This window comes from Amblyraja radiata, chromosome 25 (assembly GCF_010909765.2).
Source record: "Amblyraja radiata isolate CabotCenter1 chromosome 25, sAmbRad1.1.pri, whole genome shotgun sequence".
Lineage (NCBI taxonomy): Eukaryota > Metazoa > Chordata > Chondrichthyes > Rajiformes > Rajidae > Amblyraja > Amblyraja radiata.
Genome location: NC_045980.1, coordinates 12,033,114 through 12,058,410, shown reverse-complemented (window position 1 = coordinate 12,058,410; position 25,297 = coordinate 12,033,114). Strand labels below are relative to the sequence as shown.

The following is a 25,297-nucleotide window of genomic DNA, read 5'->3' as shown; positions in this document are numbered from 1 at the left end:
TAATAGGGAAGACTTAAAGGTCTTTTGAAAATCTAGCAAAATTACATCAACTAAGTATTCATTATTATTCTTCAATATCCTTCCTTCTTACTTGTTGACTCTGTTCTCAAGCAAAAGTTGTGAATCAATGAGATATACCAAATAACGATAAATCAAAAAACATCTTCAGATTAGCAAAGCCTCGGTAGAATTTTAAATGACGTACTCTAAATAAAATTGTTAATATTAAAGCCTTTACAGGCTGATATTTTTTGAAGTATGCTTAAATGCTGCTATTATATTGATGTGTGATATTTTACAATGTATGCTCAAATTTTGACAGCCAGAGTATTTCTAGGCAACTCTTATTTTATGAAGTTTTACATTTGTATATTTATGGCCAGCGAAAAATTCCAAAATCTACACTTAGCATGGGAATTGCTATACAAATATTGTGCTACAGTTGTAGAGCAGCATTACTGTAACTAAAGAATGGCAGGTTTAGATAGATGATCCTGAGTATCAGCAAGGATATATAACCTTATACTGTACAGCACATAAGGACAGACATGCCTTCAATGTCTGCTTGTTGTGTAGCAAAGCATAATTCTATTTGAACGTCTGCATAAACATCTGCATAAATAACTCTACTTTATGGCATAATATGTAGAAATTGTGCAGGAAGCTTTGCCATCCATTTTCTATGAAGTGAAAAAAAGCATATCCAGTCCATTCGAATCAACACTGTAAGAGTAGCCTACTATTACATATTCTAACCATGGAATTATTATCCTTTTTTTTTTTAAATCACACCACTTACTATTCTGAATGTTCTGAAAATGTCACATGCTCTATACATTAGATGGTAGTGGAAGCCCAAAGGGTGGTAATTTATTTAGATCGTGGACAGATAGAGAAAATAATCCAAAAATAAAACATTGAGCCTGTCAAATCTCTCCCTATAAATGCTCCAATCCAGGTATGATCCTGATGAATCTCGTCTGCACTCCCTCCCCATGCAACAGATCCTTCCTATAGTATGGTGACCAGAACTGCACACAGTACTCCAAGTGTGACCTAACCAATTTTTACACAGTTGTAATGTGATATCAGAGCTCATATATTCCAGCTTATAGCCATTGAAGGCAAGCATCTAACATGCTTTTTTCACCATGCTCTCCACCTGTGGTGGAATTTCAGGGATTTATCAACTTGCTCCCACATTCAAGTATTCATCAACACTCCCTAGGGTGCTATCATTAACGTGCATACTCTACCCTTGAATGCCTTACCAGAATGCACGTCAGAATTAAATTCCACCTCCTCACCTTCCCTTCTGATCCATATCATGCTGCAACCCTAGACAATCCTTTTCACTATTTACGACCTACCAATTGACTTCTAGATTTGTCTTTTGTATGCAGCAGGTTTAATTCTTCAAACACTTATATACGGTGATTAAAAACAATTAACTAGAATCCTACTATGCATTCAGAGCAAGATCACATTTTAAGGACAAATGCATACACATCAACTGGATGAGCCCAACAGTTTGGCATACACCCTTAAAAGCTTCAAGTTTCTTTTCCAAGTCAGTTTATTTATACAGTTGCAGCTTTTCCTGCAGTGCACAATTGAACAAGACAAATGGTCTTCTGTATAGTAAGTTGCCAATAGCAAAACTAAGTGGCTCAAATTGCTTTGGTATTTTTGACTTTTTAGTCTTCCTTTCCTCCCTGTGTAATGGAAACAAGATGCCAACTTTGTATTTTCCAAAATACCATGCGCCAGTTACTTAACTTAAAATCTACAATACATTTCCTGCAATGTATTTCTGCTCTTCATTTCTTTTGCAAAAACGTACCGCTAGGCAGAGAGACAATGCCAAAAAACATTAATGCAACACAATTTCAGGCAAAATCAGGTAATTTTCTTAAACTTAAAAAACGTTATCAGAAGAGAAAATAACTACAAACAATGATCTGCAAAGCCATGGGCAAAAATAATGAATATTGAAAACAGAAATAGCACAGATTTTTCACAACATTGATCAATATTGAAACCTTCAGTTATGAACTATCTTAAGCCATTTGGATAAAGACAAGCAAACCATGCTAACATTCAAACGACATTCTTTCAATACTTAAAGCATGTTAAAATGCAGTGTACGACGGCTGTGGATTCAGCCACTTGTACGTCAAAGTTCGTTTTTTTTTTTAAATGGCAGAACTACTATAATTTGGCTTGCATTTGGGTTAATAACAAAGACACACAATTAGATTTCACCAGATTGCATGACTACGGAAAGAAGTCTCAAATATTTTAAATGTTTTTAAGTACAATTAAAGGTCTTCTAAACTGGACATTAGCATTTCTACTGAAATGCTACTGAAAACATCAAACATGCAACAATTAGTACATCACTTTCATCATGCAGCATTAAACACACAAGAGAAAATGACTTTCTGTACATTTATAACATTTTAAAATGACAAAGCATGTAAATATGATGTAAAACTAAACACATATAAGTAAAGAATCAATACACAAATTGTGCACTTTCCTGCATTACTGTCACAGCTCATACTTATTTCACAAGCACATGTAAACTGCTTTATGGTATCAAGCTAAATAATGGCAAGTATATTCTCAATCATCAGCAATTTTTTTAAAAAAAGGTGTAGACTGTGGTGCTTACTTTCCTTTAATTTGCTTCTCAACATCCAATGTAATAACAAGGAACTGCAGATGCTGTTTTATACCAAAGATAGATACAAAATGTTGGAGTAACTCAGTCAGTCAGGCAGCATCTCTGGAGAAAATGGATAGGTGACATTTCATGTTGGGAGCCTTTTTCAGATTAGTCTAAAGAACGTCACAACCCAAAACGTCACCCATTCATTTTCTCCAGAGATTCTGCCTGACCAGTTGAGTTACTCCAGCATTTTGTGTCGATCGTTCTCAACACCCAATTTGGTTTCAACAGGTGGCCTCATCGCAGCCTTGGTCCCATTATTCATTTAACAGCTGGATTCCGGAGGTGAAATTAGAGTAACTGGCTTTAATATTGAGGCAGACTTTCACCAAGGACAACATGAGGGAGCTCTGGTAAAATTGAAATCAATGAGCATCAAGGCACAAATACTCTGCTGGTCCTAAAGCATGGAATCATAACCTTTGGCCTACCATGTACACGCCAACTGTTAGGCATCCACTTAGACTAATCCCATTTTATTCTCTCCTCATTTTCCCTCACCTCCCTCCAGATTCTACCACTCAGTTTAGGGAGAGTATCTATACTACCATTCTATACATCTTCAGGATATGGGATGAATCCAAGGTTCCTGGAGGAAAGCCAGGAAGTCAGAAGGAGAATGTGCATACTCCACACAGACATCACCAGAAATCAGGATTGAATGGAGCTGTGAGGCAGCATCTGTACCATCGGGAAGTCATATCTTATACAAAGGAAGATGGTTATGTTTGTTAGAGGTCAATCATCATTGCAGACACTCAACTGGGCCAGCAACGCAAATACCTCAGCTCAAGGGCAGGTTAGAGGCTTGACATCTTTTTGATAGCGACTCAATGTCTGACACCCAAAATCCACAGCACAATGGAACACACTATATTTGCTTGGATGAGTGCAGCTCCAACTCAGGAAGTTCAAAACCATCCAGGACAAAGTAGCTTACTTGATAAGCAGTCCACTTAATAAACACTTCATGCAACACCCTAAACAATCATACTCTCCATTGCTACAGTGGCTTTAGTACGCGCCATCTACTCTATACCTGAGACGGCAACATCATCACTGCAGGTTCCTTCCCAAGTTACACCATCCTAACCTGAGAACATGACGCCAAAAACTTTGAATCACAAACCTACCCATCTAAGAGCATTAGAAAGACTGCAGTAGTTAACCTACAACCTTATGTATAATTAGGGATGGGCAATATATGTCGGCCTTATCAATTATGCCCACCGCCTATTGGATGCAATGGATCATTACACAAACAATTATTGATTTAATTGTGTTTATATACCACTGACATATTTGAGGAAAAATGACTTTTTTACCCCAAAAAAGATCAAATTAATTTGCCTATTGTGTCGAATAAGCTGGGCACTCACAAGAGATAAATGTGACAGGGCTTTGGCAGTGGTGATAAATCAGTTAGATTTCACACAATTTAGGAAAAGAACATGAATGATGAGACATAAAGTTGAGTGCTGCCAATTTTATAAAACATATCACAATTTTTATGTTTTAAAAAGGGCTTGCAGTGAATATTAATACTCAAACTTAGCATTATGACTTGAGATATTTTTACCACCCATTAAACAGTGCAAATCAATTCAGGTTCTAACGGTTTAAAAAGAGAATATGTACTCGTATTGATGAAGCTGAAGCCAATTTTGATCCAAAGACATCAGGAACAGGACAGATGAAACCCAGAAGAAGAAATAGTCTCCGTTTCACAACATATAATTCTCCGACATTTTCGCCACAACATATAATCCTCCCACATATTCGCCACCTCCAACGGGATCCTACCACTGGCCACATCTTCCTATCTCCTCCCCTTTCAGCTTTCCGCAGAGCATTCCCTCCGTAACTCCCTGGTCAATTTGTCTCTTCCTACCCAAACCCTCCCCTCCCCAGGTACGTTCCCTTGCAACCGCAGGAAATGCTACACTTCTCGCTTTAACTCCCCCCTCGACTCCATCCAAGGACCCAATCAGTCTTTCCAGGTGAGGCAGAGGTTCACCTGCACCTCCTCCAACCTCATCTACTGCATCCACTGTTCCAGGTGTCAACTTCTCTACATCGGTGAGATCAAGCGCAGGCTCGGCGATCGCTTCACCCAACACCTCCGCTCAGTTCGTTCTAACCAACCTGATCTCCCGGTTGCTCAGCACTTCAACTCCCCCTCCCATTCTCAATCTGACCTTTCTGTCCTGGGCCTCCTCCATTGCCAGAATGAGGCCCAGCACAAATTGGAGGAACAGCACCTCATACTTCGCTTAAATAGTTTACACCCCAGCGGTATGAACATTGACTTCTCTAATTTTAGATAGTCCTTGCTTTCTCCCTCCTTCCCTTCCCAGCTCTCCCACAAAGCCTACTGTCTCCACCTCTTCCTTTCTTTTTCCCGCCCCGCCCCCGACATCAGTCTGAGGAAGGGTCTCGACCCGAAACATCACCTATTCCTGCTCTCCACAGATGCTGCCTCGCCCGCTGAGTTTCTCCAGCATTTTTTGTCTACCTCCTTTTCCTCTTAACTGATTAGGCTGACTGATCAACAAACAAGGAAACTGTTTCTTCCTGATGCAAGGGAAACCATTTGTTTGTCTAAAAGTTGCATGTTCATTTTCCTTCATGATTTTTCACCTTTAAAGACTTGTGAGAATGAACTAGACAAATCAAGAATATTCAATGAAATTATGGATAATTTTAATCATGAACAATTATAAAAATACTTAGTCCTTTTATCCACAACTTAAACACAACTATCAACAGCACCCTGCACTTTAAAAATAGTTGTGGAATGCCATAGGATCTGGGGCTGTTAAAGGCAGTATTTTAATGCAAATATCCTATTAGTTTCAGAATTCTACAAAGAATCAACAGAGAATTCTACACAGAATTTGTAGAATTCTGAAACTAATAGGAAATTTGTATTAAAATACTACCTCAAGAGTCCCTATGGAGTTCCACGACTATTTTTGAATTGCAGGCACATTTATATACAATGAAAGTTGTAGCAATTTGGATAGAGCAAGGGCCCTCAAACAGTAATGAGCAAAAAGACCAGAATTTGTCTTTTGGTGTTGTAGATTTAGGGATACATATTGTTTTAGACAATTCAAATTTCAGGTACGACTTTCAAAATAAAAAGGCCATGATGTACCTCACATTAACATGGCAAACTAAACATCACCTTCATTTAACTATCTTTGGAAAAAGAGTGCATCTGACACACTCTAGTTGACAATCCACATTTCAATTGCTTATATTGCGAGCTAGAATGGGAGGGTGGAGGCCCCTTCTCATTGTCTAAAATAATTGCTGAGAAATGCTTGCATTCGCAGTGATGGTAGACAGGATCAGGAATGTTACTGCAGTTGAAATCTTTGGAATGCTTACTGTGGTTTCATAAATACATAGCAGAAAATAAACACGTGAAACATATTTCTTGAATAAGAGCCCAGATAGGTCCAAGCATCAATGGAACTTCCTCTGGAAAGTTTTACCACTTTAAGAAGAGAAGGCACATTGAAAAACAAATATCAAGTTGTGTGTGTGTGTGTGTGCGCATGTGAGAATGTGCAGGACTTTTTAATGCTTTGATTTGAAACAAATCTAAATAGAGACACTATATAATTCTGCTGTTCCAACAAAACATTATCACTTTGATCAGAATGCTGCATAGTCACAGCCCATTTAAGATTAACAATGTAGCCATACAGAACATGCATCGTTAATTTAGAAAAGCTGAGACAGGCAGTGTAAAAAGGCAAGCAATTAATTCCCTAGCTCAAACTGCCATCCTTTTCAGCTTAAAATAACTCATACAATGAACATCTGATGTAAATGCAAGAAATATGACTTGAGCGAGCATTTTGAAAAGTTCAATTTGTTTCAGATTATAAAAGCTCGATACGATATACTTATATACATCAATTTAAATGCAAACTTGTCCCTACACATTCTCTTAACTATGCTGGCAATATTCTTATTTATCATAATAAAAGGTCACAATCCCTTAAGCGGTGCTAATAGGTTAGAGAAAAGCATGATAATAGGCAAATCTTTTCTTAATCGTGTCCATTTGAAATATTAATAAGATTCTACCTCTCCAAATGTGGACTGTGTTTAAAATGTTGCCAGAGGGAGGGACAAAAAGCAAATATGTTGGCAAACTTTTGAGAAGTACATAGAAGATTATGACAGTAGGAAACTTCATTTAGTCTAAATGTTAGTTGCAAAGGAAATAGAATGATAAATAGAATATTTTAATTGAATTCAAGAAATGCTTCTGGTCAATGTGTAGCTGGCAGTTTTAGTGTTCAGTTTAGGTCAGTTTTTCATGTTTCATGTATCTTGTTGTGTTTTATGACTGTTGGCAGACCAATTTCACCTCCAGGCATAAATAAAACTCTATCGTGTCGTATCATAAGCTGGGCACTTGCAAGAGATAAATGTGACAGGGCTTTGGCAGTGGTGATAAATCAGTTAGATTTTGCACAATTTTGGAAAAGAACACGAGTGATGAGACATAAAGTGCTGCCAAACTTATAAAACTTTGCATAAGCAAAAGTGAACTCAAAACTCACGACACAAGGGTTGGACAATGCAAAAATATCAAATGAGTTTTGAGAGCTCAATACTTCTGAAAACCTGAAACATGTGGAAATACAAAGGCAAAGACAGGGTATAACAAGACAAATCTGGCGAGTAACAAAGTGAACCTACATATGTCATGTAAATGCATAAAGGAGGAAGAGAATAACAAAAAATTAGGATGCATTAGAAATCAAAAACGAAATATGAAAAATAGAATCAGAAGAACTATTAAGCAGCTTAGAACCTTTAAAAATAGTGGTTGCCAGATCCAGATAAATGTGTGTCAACCTGTAAGAGAGCTGGATGACCCGGCATGGGGGGGACTGCCATGAGGGAAGGGGAGGGGGAAGAACAATGGTGACCTGGCAGAGGGGGATAGCTGGGAGGGGGGTAACCTGGTGCGAGATACTTTGTAATGTTGTTGGCGTCCATTATGGGGTGACTATTGCATACCTTGGATATGCAAGCAAAGAATTTCACTGTGACTTGTCACGTCAGATTAATTAGTAAATTTGAAGCAAATTACAGTGAGGGGGACACGATGTGTTAGATCCGAAATTGGCTCATTACTAGGAAGCAAAAGGGCAATGAAGTGTGCTTTAATAACAAGGCTGCTACTTAGACCAGGACTCAGTAGATTTCAGGCCTGTGTCTTGTGCAAAATATCAATGATGGCTTAATATTTCATGATACGTAATGGCAGGGACATATCTGAGAAATTAATGCAGAAACAAATATTTGTGTATTTTTACAATACTGGGTACATTTTAGCATAGAACATTAAAAATGTCATATCTCCACTGTTTCAAGTAGTATGGTGTTAATTTTTTCAGGGATTGTTACTCAAATGTGCAAAAGACAGTAGAGATAAAATCAAGTTAGGAATTAAATTAATTCCCTAATTCAACCAGTTTATATCTCAAAAATATAAATTTTTAGGACACCAAAAATGTGACATCCTTTGAAACAATGAAATAAAGAGGCACTTTCTGCATTGATTTCATTATAATTCAAAACATTTTGAAGTTTGTTGCTTTGCAGAGATGCATGTTTCACAGTAATAAGCAAAACTTTTGATGAATTTGGCATGGTGCTCTGAATGGCCATATTTCAAAGAGTGTAACGGTGGTTACTCTTGGTGTCCACCCTATTTTAGAGTAACCACCATTACACCACAATGGTAAATTAAGACCAAAGAACTTTCCAAGGAGATCGAAATTTTTCTAGTTTGAAGAACTCAAAAGATAATGGAAATTATGAGAAGTAACCGTAATATCAAGATTCTGTAAAAGCTGCTGCATGCCAAAAATCAGTGAATATTTTTGGTGTCCACCATCACACGCATAACACCAGCATTTTGCAGTAGCTATATTTCCATCAAATTATGTACCTGTAGTCTCTTATTATGTATGGACAATTACTTCCATAAAGTTTATTCAAAACATGAGAAAGAAATTACAAAAAAAGAAATACTGGAAGAAACAGGAGCTACTTTCATTTTGGTGTCCACCCTTGGACGCTGTGTAACGCGCGTAACGCACGTTTCAGTCGATAGCAGGAATATTGCTCATTTGGTCACATACTCCATGTTTATAGCAAGAAAGTACATTTGTATGTTGAACAGCAAAAGTGAAGAAATCAGCTATCATGCTTTAGCAAAAAATGACTTTCTAAATTTAATGTAACGGTTGTTATGGTGGACACCAAACATAAAGTGTAAAAAAACACATAGGAATGCATGATTGAAACAGTGTAGATATGACATTTTTAATATTCTATGCTAAAAAGGAATTTTGTTCATTAATCAAATTTTCTCAAACTTCATGAACTATCTCTCCCTGTCATGTACTGCCGCCGTGAGGGTTTTTGATTAATCTGAATCTTGTTGAAATAATTTATTTGTGAACTTCAGTTTTATGTATGATGTCACATTTTGTGCCCAGTATTGTAAAACCACACATATATATTCGCTAGCTGTAGCACAAATATAGTCAAAAGATGTCAAACTGGAAACTGCGAAATACTAGTTCATCTTTAGTTGGAGCATTCCATATAGCATTTCAGTGTTTGTTACAGGAAAGATGTGATTAGAGTAGAGACGATAGAAGAATCTACAGACGATGTAGCATGGCTGAAATTTAGTTGGGGATAATTTTCAAGTAGGCTAGAGTTATTGACTTTAAGACACTGTGTAGATTGAGCTGAGATTTAATCAAAGTAGCACAATGTGTAGAAATCTATAATTGATGAGATTTAAATAACTTTAAATACATATCGTATCAAGGTATGTTACTAGTCTGATTTACCCTGGAGAATAGTGTACCATAACTAAAAGATCTATTTTTGACAATGCTTCAAGAAGTTTTATTACCAATGCTATGTAACGTTAGGGTAAAGCCACACTTAAAAGACAAAGCATGCAAGAACTATAATGCCACAATGCACTGGCAGCATTCTGCTTTAACATTTCCATCAATGATGCTGGAATAAGAAAAAAAAACATACTTACTGACAGTTCAGAACAAGTATTTTGGTAAATACTCTGTACAGGAAACCAAAAAAAAAGACAACTTTTTTTTCTCCATAAGCCATAAAGTAAACACATTCTGTGCTTGGAGTAATGGAAACTATCCTCTAGCTATGTGAATGAACAAAAAACAGTAACAATCTTTTGTTTTTTCAAACTCTATGGGGTAATGTGAAGATGAGGTTATCTTACAATGTTTACAGAACTCTATACAGCAGAAAAAAAAAATTTCTGCCAAAGTTCCGCCACTTTTTATCCACTTTTTATCGCTCTGTTGGTCTCTTAAGTATCATGGCAATGATCAATAAAAACATACTCATTAAACAAAAATAAACTACTGGCTGATTATTTACTGGTTGGGGCAACGGGGGCCAAAATAATTATTCAAAAAGCATTGTCTTGGCGTAACAATCGGCTTTCTTAGCATAACAATCTAATGCTCTCAACCACCTACTCTCAGCAGCATCTCTCCTCAGCCAACACAGTTCAGGAATTCACAATTCTACTATGTCTTGCATCTTGCTATAGTATCAATCGGAGTTGGTTTTACAAAGATAAACTCACACCACCAATTATCCTTGTGTATTCTGTTAAAATGGGAGCAATAAATGTGCAAAAGTGACAAGAACATCAGGAGGAAGGCCAGGACATAGTAATGAGGGAAAAGGTGGATGCAGGTTGTTACTGCTACAAGTATAGTGAGTAGTTGACCAGGTTTTTGTGGAGGGTCAGGGGAAAGAAGGATCACAGCAGATAGGAGGACCAAACACTCATCTTAAGGGGTAAGAAATGGCCCTTGAGTCCAGAGGGTAGAATATAGCTAGTAAAGAAAGGTTCAGTAAGTAGATCGATCAAACCAGCATGGTCAGAATGAAAAACAGGAACATGATGAAAAGTGAGGTTGGTATCATGACCCAAGATGCCCGAACGTACAGAGCAGATTTGAATTCAGGAAACAGTTTAATTACGTGTCAGACCAAGTACAAAAATAAGTTCTACTTCTTTGTTATACCGGCCATTCTAAATCCTACTCAAGCCTCTAAGCAGGGTCTGAAGAAGGGCCTTGACCCAAAACATCACTTATTCCTTCTCTACAGAGATGCTGCCTGTCCCGGTGAGTTACTCCAGCGTTTTGTGTCTACCAAGCCTCTAAGCATTTGTATTCTGATCAATGTAAAAGCAACAGTATTCATCTTTACTCGAACATGCGTACACATCTGCAAAATAGGGAAATCTCTGGGAAAAAAAAACACAGGATATTTCTACTAAAAATTATAAATTTAATTTTATAACCTGTAGGTGGTTCATAATCTAAATGTAATAGAAACTCGCAAAACAAAATACTCCAGATGCTGGAAATTTGGTTCCGAAAATATTAGAGATGGGTGGCAGGTTAAGCAGTGTTTATGGAAAGAGCAACAAACTACATTTCATCCAGCATCAAAACTTTGAAGAGTTAAAAATGAAATAAGTTTAAAATTGTAAGTGTGGTGGGGAAAAGATGGGTGGGGAAAGGGGCTGCGGAGTAAAAGGAAGTCCTATGTTAGGGAGGAGACCAGGATAGATTAAAAAAACAGGTCGGGATGCTGCCAGCTGAAAGCGGATAGTAACAGTTTAATTTATCAATTTAACACATTCTGTTACAACGCATGAATGCCTCTCACTTTTCCTCCTCAAACAATGCAGCTGTGAGGATTTGAGAAGCTTTTACACAGGGTTTGTCCCCCAGTATCCAACAGTGGCAGGATCCTAGACAGTGGTCCTTCCCCACAAAGTCTTTGCAGTGACTACACAAAAAGCCAGTGTGTTGCTCAGTATGGACACCTGCACCCTGGAATATGCCCGTCGGCAGCATTTACTGCCATCTCTGACTACCTGCTCTGTCTTTGGTCTGTTACACCTGTCCAATAAAGCTCAAAGCAAGCTCAAGGAATACCAACTCACCTTCAAACTAGGCACATTAGTTTTGCGGACTCAAAAATAACAAATTATCAGACATTCCAGCCTTTTGTTTCACATTCTCTTTCACTAATTTCAGAATGCAGATTTATCATTTACCATTTACATAATCTCCAGATATAGTTTGTTGATCACTAGTCATTGTCATTTTATTTTGGCGCCACCTCTGCCAACACGTATCTTTCACCCTCTTTTGGTCTCCACTGTCACAAATCTTTCCTTTTATCATATTAACTTCTTCCGATTTTCTCTGTAGCTCATTTCTTTCCAACTTTAACCAGTACTGATGAAAGATTATCTGTATCTCTCTCCATGATGCAGCATTTCTAGTCTGAACATTTCTAGAAAGTAATCTCTTGGTTATATGTTGATAATTTAAAAATTCTTTAAGCACTTACATTAACAAGTGTTTCCTTAAATTTGATGTGCAATCTGTAATTAGACAAAGCAATAACTGCATCTTCAGCACGTCCTATGTATTCTGTGCTTTCTCCATGAAGCTCAGGAAATGGAACCTAAAATATTGTAATTGGGAAGTAATTATTATGTAGCAAAATCAAATATATACAAAATTATATGGTATTGCAGCTAGTTTGGGAAGTTTGAAAAAAACGTATCTATTGCAAAGCAGCAGAACATATATATTTGCCCAAATTGTTTTTCAGTAAGCTGATTGAATATCAACGATCAATCAACAATCCACAATCAACTCTGTTATTAAACAACAATGTCTCGTGAAATCTACATAAACATTTTCATTTATTGATACATTTATAATAGAGAATAGTGATGGGCAATAAGACATTCCACGTAATAAAAACACGAGTAATGTAGAGGAAAGAAAAAGAAGCTAATAATGGAATTGTGCAATTACTGTCAGTTGGTTCAGTTTCATCCACATGGCAATACTCTCACTTCTGTGTCAGATATTTCTAAATTCAAATGTTGCTTCAAATGCTTGAACAAAATGGCAACACCGGCATTCGGGAATGTTGTCCTTGAACTAGGTTAAATAAAGGACCTATCCTACCTATCCAGGTGGATCCAAAACGTAACGCTTTGAAGGAGACAAATTCTCACCAGAGTCTTTGATAAAACTTATCCCACAAGAAACAGCACAAAATGCTACATTGCTGAGAACGACATTCTGACATCTATCCTCCCCTTTGCTCTTGAGTTTGTCTTGATTATATTTATGTATGGTATATCTGATCTCTTTGGATGGCAAGCAAACAAAGCTTTTCAGGTGACAATAATAAACCTAAACAACTTTCCGTTTGATTGTGATAATGCAAAGCGTGGTGCTTATTGTTTGCTGTTTCAATGCAGTCACTAAAACTTCAAAAGTACTTTGGAATGACTACATGTGTGAAAATTAAAAGTGATTCAATAAAAAAACCCCCATCTATCCAAAGAATCTAATATTTCGATGAATATCAGATCCATCTCAGTACTACATCATTACACGGTACATGATTTTGACACAATAGAATATCGCTGACTAAGCAGATCACTTACAAAGGAACAAATCTGAATACCTCACATAAACTGCAAATTCTACATATTTTCAAATTAAATCCACATTTTCTTTTATACCTGGAGGTTTTCTTCTTCTCTAATTAGTTTTTTTCTGGGAAAGATCTGATTGGCTTGGATACATTCCAAACTATGTTGTCCGTCTTCATCCTAAAACGAGGATTGGTTTCTTTTTTAGTCAAAGAGCACATTTTTTTGTTTTTTCAAGTTAAATTAAAATGGCTTCCACAGAAAAAGATCATAGGATTTATTAACATTACAGAGTTACATATTCTTATTAACACCAGACGGTTTCTCAGAACACCAAGAATTTATAATTGATGAATTCAAGCAACATTTCTGATAAACAGCAACATTAACACACTACTTCATCACAATGATATGCCTTAAATTACACACAAGAGCCTCTAAAACCCGACACCTATGATGGATGCATTCTTCTCCAAGTCTTACAAATGAGATAGGAATCTATTCAACTGGATAAAATAAAGTCTTGAATGCAGTTTGATCTAAGCTAGTCTTCTAGCTAATTATGAATACAAAACAGATGCAACTAAAATGAAATTAAAAATAAGAACAAACATTTTATTAAAACCGTTGTGCTAATTTGAAACCAGATGTACTAATAGTTTACACTTAAACATCAAATTTTTAATTACAGTAAACCCTCGTTTTAACGGACCCCTTTATAACGGATTTCAGTTATAGCGGACGGACGTGCCACCATGCCCAGCTGCTTACATCCGTGGCTTCCAATGTCACCCCTCGGCTCACAAGGTGCACCAGTGAGCCCTTCTTCATTTACCGCATGGTCCAGTTGATGCGGCTGTTGTTGAGGCTCACGTTGTAACCCCTGGGGACAGTGCTTTCTTCAGGCCGCTGCCACCGACAGGACACGCTCGGTTATTATGGGGCTCCGTCCCACTCACCAGCCACCATTTTTTCCTGTTGTACGTCGCTTTGTCCGCTCCCCGCTCCACCGCCATCGTCTCCTCCTCCTTCTTCTTCCCTGGATTTGCCAACATACTCCACCGCGGAAGATCTTAGCGACTCTGGGGGAAGATGAGGAGGAGGAGGAGGAGGAGGAGAAGGTGGAGGAGCAGGGAGCAGACAATGCGATGGGTGACACGAAGAAGCAGCACAATGTAAGCTGCAACAACAGCTGTGTCAACCAGACTGTGCTGTAGCTGGTGAAGAAGGGCTCGCTGGTGCAGATCAGCAGCGTCGCCACCTAGTTTTAAGGCAAAATGACTCAAAGTGCTGGAGTAACTCAGCAGACTGAATGAGTCTGAAGAAGGGTCCTGATGTCACCTATCCATGGTCTCTGGAGATGCTAAATGACCTACTGGGTTACTCCAGCACTTTGTGCCCTTTTGTGTATTAACAATCATGTGCATTTTTTTATTTCAACTACATACAATAATACCGTACTCAATTACAACGGACAATTGACAATAATGGACCACATTCCCCCCCCCCCCATGGTCCATTATAACATTGGTTTACTGTACTTACTTTGCTAAATGTTGAACATGATAAAAGCAGAACGTTATGCCTACTATTGGCAGTCGACCTTCTGAATTTAAAATGATAATTCTTTGCAGTGTTGACTTAATTTTTATTTTATTTTTTTTTTTTAAAAGCAAGTGTTTCATCAATCCTGAATAAAAGGTGTGCCATATTCGACTACAAAACAGGTCACTGGTGGAAACAGTCTCCAAAGTACAGAAAATCCCAAATTTTCATTCATTAACATGATCCAGATTTTACGATTAGTGAAGCAAAGGTACGGTGCCAAATTATAAAAAAGCTCCAAATAAAATGATCTACCAATCTCTTTGGCAAGAACTTTATTCTCACTGCACGTTGCTATCGATCAGTTCGGCAAGATCCCTGGCATCTGCTGCTGTGTAGCCAAAACGTTAAACAATTTGCACACTCCATATCAGAATGGCAATAGTACAATTTTTGACTATTTTATTTTATAGAGCATTATAACTACACTGAACAAAATCAAGACAGGTCAAATATCCAACAAACTTTTCAAATCTCTATTTTGCATTGTGAGTAAATTAGATGCATTAAATTTAGTTTTTTTAAGGATTAGACAGTTTGCTAAACAGTAATTATGGCTTAGTAGGCAAACAAAAGCTCCCTTAGACCTCATGCAGTTAAGTGTACGATTATCATGGCATTTTACAGCAGCAATAGTTTGCAAACAGTTTAAAGTTATGTCAAATGTTTCCCCTTTATGGTGATGAAAATGTCTGAAAACAGCATTCTCTGGACCAATGTTGAAACATTGATACCATCTTTGGGATTTACACACAAAAACATACCAGTGAATACCAGAGTTGCTGCCAAATTCAAAATAACATTTGTGAAAAATAATAATGATGTGATTACTTTTGTAAAATCCAAGGTGATGTGTTTCTACACAAGACATCTTTCAAATTTCCTATAACTTGTAATGAAAAAATACACCGACAAACAGAAGGAAATTATTTCTATTTCCATTGGAGTCAGCAATATGATGACAAAGGACCCAAAGTAAGCTTCCATTACTGATATTGGCAGAGATATGGCAGATAGTTTAATCCATGCAAGTGTGAGGCTAAATCTGATTGGAAAGTATAGAGTCAATGAGTTTTGATCTTGAGAGGAATCTTGGGGTCCAAGCCCACAGCTCCCTGAAAGTAGCAACACAAACAGGTAAAGTGGCAAAGGCTGCGGATGATATGATTGCTCGGATATATGGTCAGGGCATTCAGTACAAGAGTCAGAAAGTTATGTTGCAGCTTTACAAAACTTTGGTTATGCCACATCTGGAGTAATGCATGCATTTCTGGTTACTTTCAGGAAGGATGTGGAGGCTTTGGAGACGGTGCAAAAGAGGTTTACCAAGCAGCTAACTGGATTAGAGGCTATCAGAAGAGGTTGGACAAGTTTTCCCTGGAGCATCGAAGGCTGAGAAGTTCATAAAATCACGAGAGGTATAAATAGGGTACACAAACAGAACTTTCTTCTCAGGGTGCAAAAGTCAACTGCTAAAGGACATGGCCATTAGGTGAAAAGAGGAAGGTGTAAAGATGTTGCAGACAAGTATTTAAAAAAATATATACATAGAGAGCGGTAGGTAACTTCAACTCGCTGCCAGAGATGATGGTGGAAGCAGATATGATAATGGCATTTAATAGATTTTTAGATAGGTATATAGTATGTCGGGAATGGAGGGATATGGCGCCCCATGTAGGCAGAAGTGATTAAGCTTAATTGGACATCACGTCAGTACAGACATCATGGTGTGAAGTTCCGGTTCCTGTGCTTAACTGTTCCTTGTACTGCCAAACCTGTCTGTATTTGACAATCAATTACCTCGTCACCGCTGACATAGCATTGTGGAGGTAACAAAATAAAACCTATTAAAATCTAGGCCTTACTTTGGTCTTCCTTTGCACTCCAAAAATTAGGAATGAAACTTCATCTGCCTATTATAGAATTCTATTTTTCTTCATATATACCTATGCATTTCAATTTTATTTTGAGATATATTAATTTTCATCATTCATGATAGACATATTTTAAACTTTATAAATGTTTCTTCTGATTTAAACATTTTACCATTATAACTTGGAAATAATTACTTGGAGAAATAAAATTCACAAAAATGTCACTAAAAGCTCTATAAAGAATCATTTTAAGTTCAACTGCTCACATCTACTCAGAAGTGTTATGGGCAGTAAAAACAACCCAGCAAATGGCCCAACCTGAAACGTCACCTGTCCATGCTCTCCTGAGATGTTGCCTGAAATACTGAGTCACTCTTACACTTTGTGTCTTTTTTCCCCTAACAAATGGAAGTAATGCTATTGCCTTCCACTGTGATCTAGATAATTGCTGACAAGGCAGCCAATAGCCCAAATCCAGTCATTCAGAGGTCCACCCATTCCATAGAGAGGTAATCCTGAGATATGTGCTTACTGTAGCTTTATAGCACACCCAAGGAGAGTATATGTGGTACTGACTCTCTACTGCCCAAAAACAATTAAGATTACACCAGGGAAAGGATACTTATACAAAAGTCATTGTTCGCCAAGTTTAAATCACAGATATGTTAGATTGAATGTAGATTATAAATTCTAAATAAATCTGCAGCCAATGTTTTATATCTCAAATGGTACGCACAATCTTCAGCTCTGCATGAACAAATTCCCCATTCTTCAAAATACATGCTTCTTATGTAAAAATAAAAGTTGTTGCTGACAGTCCTATTCATTGTCAAATTAACTTACTTCTATACACTAGGAAGAACTACATGGAATAGGAAGATAATGATTTAAGCTAACCAATTCCAATTTATCGGGAGGCTGTTGTTTAGTGACCAGCAAGGGTCAACTACTACATCAGAACTGACAAAGCTCTGCAATTATACACTGAATTCTGGGACAGAAAATGTCCCTAGAGTTACAGATTGGTACCCCTGATTAAAGTGATTGAGATAAATAATTTAAAAACAAATTGTAACTTTGCAATGAGCAGTCAGTTATTTGTCATCAACTATTCTTGCGTCAACGGAAGTCAAAAGGAGAACTTGATAATCCACTGGCACAGTATGTTGAAATAAATGATTCCCTCTATGCTTAAAGGTTAAAGTGCACTAAAGATAGGCTTTCAGGTATTCTAACTCTATCAGCACAGCATTCCATCCGAGTTACCAACCTATATAAATTGTCTCTTTTCTGTCCCACTTAACTAATTATTGCAAACATAACAAAATATAGGAGAAATTTGAAATGTAAGAACTGGAAAATAAGCCATAATTTATTATTTCATCCTTTTAGGTTCATAATATTTATGACGCACTTTATATTCTTCACTAAGATTTCTCAAACAATCTACATTTTCTCAGTTAAAGCTGGGATAATGGTGAATATTAAATATTCACAGCATTTCTGTCAGACTTGGAATAAATCAGATGGATTCATCATGTTGCTTATGACCGTGCATTCCAAACAGCTGTACGCAGCCTCATTGAGTTCAATTCCATTGTCAACAAATTATTGACTATTTTACCCACATAAAACCACTGCAGAAGTGGAGACAGGAAGGATACATGTTGAATTCCCACCGGTTTTATGATAAAAAATGTATTGTTGATTAGATCCTAAATATTCATAGCTGGCTTCATTGTGTTTTTTTTTCTAGGTACTTGAACATTCTGAAGCTCTTCACTCACAGACTGGCATTCTTGTCAAGTATTTTTCTAACTCGTACTTTGATCAATACCATCCTGTGCTGTGCACAGGAACCTTTAGTTGGTACATTGATATCTTACTTATTACCTCAGAAGTCCTAGTGCACTCCCATCTTTGGAAGGTAGTCATACTGCACAGCCATCTTTGGAAGGTAGCGAGAGAAAGAGAAGAGGCATTTGGCAGTAATAGTAGGGTATGGTGGAAATAAAAGGGGTTCCAGTGGTGGATGGAATAGAAGGAAGTTGTAATACTTTTGAAAAAAATGTCAGGAATAAATATATTAGTTTTTTTACCTTATTAATCAAAAAACAAAAAATACTAAACATATGTATTAGGACTATAAAACATATTAGTGCTCGCAACACATAGCAGTCGAGATCAAAATATCAGAAGAGCTACCCATGGAATCAAAAGGTCATAAAGAATGAAGACCAATTCAAGACAAATGTTATGGATGTAACAGATTATAAAAAATATATTTTTTAAACTGGTAAACAACTCACCATGTCAATTCCACTGTTGCAGTTTATGTACAATTCTTTGGTATCACTTTGCTGTTCCACTTAAGATCAAATCTGAAAATTCATGTTGATACATGATTAATTATGCAACTTCCTTTGACAAAGACAAATAACATATTTAAGCTTAGAATTATACTAATTAAATTAGATAGCACAAAAGTAACAGACAAATTTTTAATCATATCTATTTAAATAAACAAATGTACAGATTACGTTCCAGATGTTATGTAATTATGTTTCAGCTGCTGTTCAATTTTCATAATCTTTCATGCCATGGTAAAACAAAAATTCCAACTAAATTTTCATTTAATACCAGTTTTTAAATGTAAATTTGTATCCACTCACTTACCTTAGTTTATTATTTCAACCATCATCTGATCAAGAGTGAGCAACTCGGACCCACAAAACTATCTCAGCCACCTTTTAAGCCATCCTTAAAATCAACATTACACAGAATATAATTAGTATGTCAGCTTTATTAATCTGATATTCAAAACAAAAATCTTGTGTAAAACATAATCATAGATCTCAATGTTAATTATTTTTAAGGTCAGGCTTCTCCATCACACTTTCAAAGGAAATGGAAGAAAAATTAGGATTCATTTTTTAAATAGTCACATTTGCTGGCTGATTCTAAGAAGAACATTCATCTTGAAACTTCAATTTGCACTATATCCTCTTTCTTCAGTAAACGTGCCCCCCCCCCCCCCCCCCCCCCCCGGCTGTTATAGATGGATCCCTCACCTGCTTCTTCCGTATCCCACAGTTCTGCTCTTGCTCCCTTGTCTCCAGTCAGAACAAGGACAGTTGCCCTCGTCCTCGCCTTTCACCCCACCAGCCACTGCATAACAACATATCATTCTCTGACATTTTCACAACCTCCAACATGCTGCCACACCAGTCACACCTTTCTCCACTTACTGTACACTCCACTCCCTTCGCAACTCTTTGGTTCACCCAACCTTACCCACCCAACCACCCCCCTCCTCCCCATGTACTTTCCCCTGTAACCGCAGGAGATGTAACATCTGACTCTACATTTCCTCCCACATTTCCCTCCAGGGATCCCAGCAGCCCTTCCAGGTGACACAAAGGTTCAAACTTTATATATTATATTCGATGTTAGCAATGTGGCCTCCTCTACATCGGTGCGACTAAGCGATGACTAGGCGACCATTTCGTCAAATACTTACGCTCAGTCTGCCAAGGTCTGCGGGATCTCCTGGTTGCTAACCATTTCAACTGCACTTCCCATTCTCATACTGACCTTTCTGTCCGGAGCCTCCTCCAATGATAGAATGAGGCCACACGCAAAGTGGGGGAACAACACCTACGATTCTGTTTGGCTAGCTTATAATTCAATAGCATAAACATTGAATTCTCCAATTTTAAGTATCACTTCCCCTTCTCCTCACTCTTTCCCGTGTTTTTCTTCAATCGCGACGCGCACCCATTCCTCCAACTATTCCGCCCTTCGTACGCCTCCCTCTCCCTATTATGTCCTTCCACTATCTGGCTTTATATTTCACTACTATTCTCTCCTTACCTAACATCCTTTTCATGTCTAGCCTTAGTCCACCCATCTGGGAATTAACCCACAAACCCCACCCATCACCTTTAGCCAACTATTTACTGCTTGGCTTTGTCCCGCCCCCACATAATTTCCATCTTTCCTCCCTCTACTACAATTATTCTGAAGAAGGTTCTCAACCAAATTCATTCCTTCCACAGGTACATACTGACCTGCTACAGAACTTTGGGTTTTAGTGAATAAACCTTCTCCATTTCCAATTTCTGTATTTCAAGCAGTCTATACAACAAAACCTGGATAACCCAAAAGTGATAAATGCAAGGTAACTGGGTCAGATAATTACTATTTTAAATAAAGCCCAGGAATGTCTCCTTCAATGGTTCCACTATTGGACAATGCACCATCATCTACATGATAGCCGCCATTGATGATTAAAACAATCATTTTCATAGAGAGACTGCTAAAACAAGGTAGAAATCAGCTTTTCTGATGCTTGATGCTCAGCTCTTCATTTTTAAAGTTTCTCCATCTATTAAAATAATGTGATTAATTAATTACAACTCACCTGGACAAGTTTAGTTGTAATGGCACTCAATATATGAGCAATATCCAGGACACAAATGTTGGCTGGTTTAAAACTTCTGCCAATGTACCCAGTATCCACAGTCTTTACCACTGGATCATTCCTAAAAGATATGCAATACAGAAAATTTATCATTTAATCACTATCAAGGAAGCACTTAAGGCCTCAGTACCACGGATAAGGTGCTGGACTAGTTAAAACATTAATAATTTCCTTTTGATTACTAGTACACTATCCCAGTTTCACTTACCCGGTGCTGTTCCTACTGGTGAAGTTACATTTTAACATCTTTGACAGATCTCATTGTACATCATAGAACATTGAACAGCACTGGAACCAGCCTTCTCTGCCTGCACATGATCTTTATCTACAAATCCTGCATATTCATGTGCCTATTTGAAAGCCTGTTGAAAGCCACTGTTGTATCTGCTTCCACCGTCTCACATGGTAGTCTATATTACTAAAAGTCTGATCTTGACCACTTTTGGCCCACTGTGCTGCGATTTCCGAGGGGAACGCCGTCACCTACGGCCGTCATTTCTGGCCACCTCGCTCAGAGCCCCCCTCCGCCTTCCGGGACCAGAGGATTTTTCCCATCGGTGAAAAATCAGAGAGATATTAATGTTTAAAAAAAAGTTGCCATTCACTCTGCTGCCCCTGCTGGAGGGAGGGGAAGGGACTTTAAAACCAGGAAGTGCTGTGCCTCAGTCTCTGCAAGATGGAGGAAGCCATCTCTCTGAGCTCTGAATAACACTGAACACATGTCTACTCAACTGTGAGTGCCCTTAATGTGGTTTGAAAATGAAAATATGGTTGGTTTGAAGTAAAAAGGCACTGCCTGCAAATGGTTGTTTGGGGGGTTTGGGTTGAAGTGAAAAGGCACTGCCTGCAAATGGTGGTTTGGGGATTTGGGTTGAAGTGAAAAGGCACTGCCTGCAAATGGTTGTTTGGAGGGGTTGGGTTGAAGTGAAAAGGCACTGCCTGCAAATGGTTGTTTGGGGGATTTGGGTTGAAGTGAAAAGGCACTGCCTGCAAATGGTTGTTTGGAGGGGTTGGGTTGAAGTGAAAAGGCACTGCCTGCAAATGGTTGTTTGTCTAAACTTGACAACTTCCTGTTTGCACTATATTGATTCTAGATAAAACGCTATCAATTAGACCCTTCATCAGGTGCAGAGGATTCTTCCCATCAATGAAAAACAAAAGCGTTATTAGTGTTTAAAAAATGTTGAGAATCTCTCTCCTGTCAATCACGCCATGAAGGCCACGCCTTTTCCGGTGGGAGGGGGAGGGATTATAAAACCGGAAGTGAGGGTGTGGCTCAGTCTCTGCATGATGGGGGAGGGAGAGGTCACGACTCTGTCTGAGCTGTGAATCAACTGAACACACTGAATGTCTACTGTGTGGTTTTATGGTGGTTTCACCCTGCTTGAAATAGTATGAAACTGCATTTGAATGTGGTGGCCTTGCACAAAATGGTATGAAACTGCATTTGAATGTGGTGTTGTTGCACCCTGCATGAAATGGTATGAAACTGCATTTGAATTTGGTGGCCTTGCACCATCCTTGAAATGGCATGAAACAGCACTTGAATTTGGTGGCCTTGCACCCTGCTTGAAGTGGTATGAAACTGCACTTGAATTTGGTGGCCTTGCACCCTGCTAGAAGTGGTAGGAAACTGAACCTGAATTTGGTGGCCTTGCACCCTGCTTGAAGTGGTATGAAACTGCACTTGAATTTTGTGGCATTGCACCCTGCTCGAAGAGGTAAGAAACTGCACTTGAATTTGGTGGCCTTGCACCCTGCTTGAAATGGTAGGAAAATGGATTTGAATTTGGTGGCCTAGCACTCTGCTTGAAATGGAATTTCAAGGAATAGCCGTGAGTCAACTGCCAGCCCACCAGCCGTGAGTGAGCTGCCAGCACATCAGACTTGAGGGAATGAGCTGCCACCCCAAGAATCCATTTGGCCCACAATGTCCATACTAGCCCATACCAGCACTCCAGAAAGACCCCCCCCCCCCCACTGGCCACCAATATTGGAATTGGTGGAAGGTGGAATATAGCGTCGGGGGACCAGCCCTCCCATGTGAACATGGGACCCAAAGGGTCCCACATAGTCTAGTACATTATATAAACCTACCATTCCCAGAGTAAAAAAATCTTGGCCGGCCGATATCCTTTAAACTTTCCCCCTCTTACTTAAAACATTGCCTTTAGTATTTTAAGTTTAGGTTTATTATTGTCATGTGTACTGGGGTACAGTGAACAGCTTTGTTTTGCATGCTATCGAAATAGATCAGATATGATATACATAAATATAATCAAGTTAAACTCGAGTACAATAGATTAAACAAAGGGGAAGATACAGAGTGCAGCACACCTTGGGGAAAAGATTCTGTCTATGTCTAACTTATCTATGTCTCTCATAAGTCTGAAGATGGGTTTCGGCCCGAAACAATGCCTATTTCCTTTGCTCCATAGATGCTGCTGCACCCGCTGAGTTTCTCCAGCACTTTTGTCTACCTAAACCTATCAGATCTTCCTTCAGCCTCCGTGTTTCAGAGGAAACAATCCAACCCTTTAATCCAGTGTGGTATCCTGGTAAACCTCTTCTGCAAAGCCGCAGCCCTCTTATTATGGGGCGACCAGAACTGTAAACAATCCAAAAATGACCAAACCAAAGTCTTATACAGCTGCACATGACTTCCTGACTCTTATATCCTGTGGAGGTAAGCATATCATATGCCTTATTTACCACCCTATCAACTTGTATTGCTACATTCAGGGTACTATGGACTTGGACCCCAAGATCCCTGTTGCTAATGGTTGCGGAGAAAATAAAAACTGACTGTAAAAGTTTATTTAGGTATGTAAAAAGGAAAAGATTAGTGAAGACGAATGTAGATCCCTTATAGTCAGAGACAGATGAATTTATAATGGGAAACAAGGAAAAGGCAGAACAGTTAAACAAGTACTTTGGATCCGTCTTCACTAAGGAAGACACAAATAATCTTCTGGAAATACTAGGGAAATACACACGGTGGGCGGCGCGACTCTCGTCAGCAGCGGCCTCTGTAGTCCGTCTGTCTTTCTATTATTTTTGTCTTGTTTCTATGTAGTTTTTATTATTTTTTTTTGTCGGGGTATGTGTGTGGGGGGGTGGGGATGGGGGGGTGGAACTTTAAAATCTTTCCCCTGCACGGGAGACCCGACCTTTTCTTTGTCGGGTCTCCGTTGTCGTTGGGGCTGGGCAACGTGGAGCGGCCTCCAGCAGGAACGACCTGGGGCTCCAGTTGCGGAGCTGCGGACTACTCACCATCACGGGGCTGGCCGAGTCCGGAGCGGGTGGAGCTGTGGTGGAGCGCTGCTGCGGCCCGACCCCCAGAGATTCGGAGGCTGCAACTGCGGATCTGGCGGACGGCAACACCGGAAGCCCGCGGGTCCCTGGTGGGAGACCGCTTTTCGGGGCTTCCGCAGCGGCGACTTCTCCCGCCCGAGTTGCGGGGTTGAAGAGCACCTGGAGCGGGTACTTACCATCGCCCCGCGTGGCTTGGAATGGCTGCGGGACTTTGCGAGCGCACGCCGGGGGCTCTAACACCAAGACCCGGTGTGCGGCCTTGCATCACCCGGCATGGCTTTAATGGCCGCGGGACAATCACCATCGCCCGCCAGGGGCTTTGACGTTGACTCTGACATCGGGGGGGAGTGCAGGGGAGAGATAAGTTTTTTTGCCTTCCATCACAGCGCTGTGATGGATGTATGTGTAAATTGTGTTGTGTCTCGGGTCTTTTTCGTTTTGTATGTATGGCTGCAGAAACGACATTTCGTTTCGACCTCAACGGGGTCCAAATGACAAATAAATTGTATTGTATTGTATTGTATTGTCTGAGGATCCAGTGGGAGGGAGGAACTGAAGGGAATCCATATTAGTCAGAAAATTATGTTGGGTATACTGTTGGGACTGAAGGCAGATCAATCTCCAGGGGCTGATGATCTGCACCCCAGAGTACTCAAGGAGGTGGTCCTATAAATCATGGATGCATTGGTGATCATTTT

General features: G+C 38.9%; 1 protein-coding gene across 7 annotated transcripts in view; it reads right to left on the bottom strand.

The window, feature by feature from the left end:
* mtmr3 (myotubularin related protein 3) overlaps window positions 1-25,297 on the bottom strand; it is a 99,047-nt gene that overhangs the window by 44,442 nt on the left and 29,308 nt on the right. For 2 of the 7 annotated variants that reach the window (XM_033043169.1, XM_033043168.1), the window contains exons 3-7: window positions 21,225-21,345; window positions 19,478-19,561; window positions 19,111-19,182; window positions 13,413-13,502; window positions 12,215-12,331 (exon numbers count right to left, since the gene is read on the bottom strand). In XM_033043169.1, the coding sequence (XP_032899060.1) occupies window positions 12,215-12,331; window positions 13,413-13,502; window positions 19,111-19,113 (210 nt within the window). In that variant the 5' untranslated portion in view covers window positions 19,114-19,182; window positions 19,478-19,561; window positions 21,225-21,345. Of the gene's footprint in view, window positions 1-9,839; window positions 9,873-12,214; window positions 12,332-13,412; window positions 13,503-14,093; window positions 14,387-19,110; window positions 19,183-19,477; window positions 19,562-21,224; window positions 21,346-25,297 lie in introns of those variants that run through there. The other 5 variants (XR_004415683.1, XM_033043164.1, XM_033043167.1 and 2 more) reach the window with 4 other exon arrangements.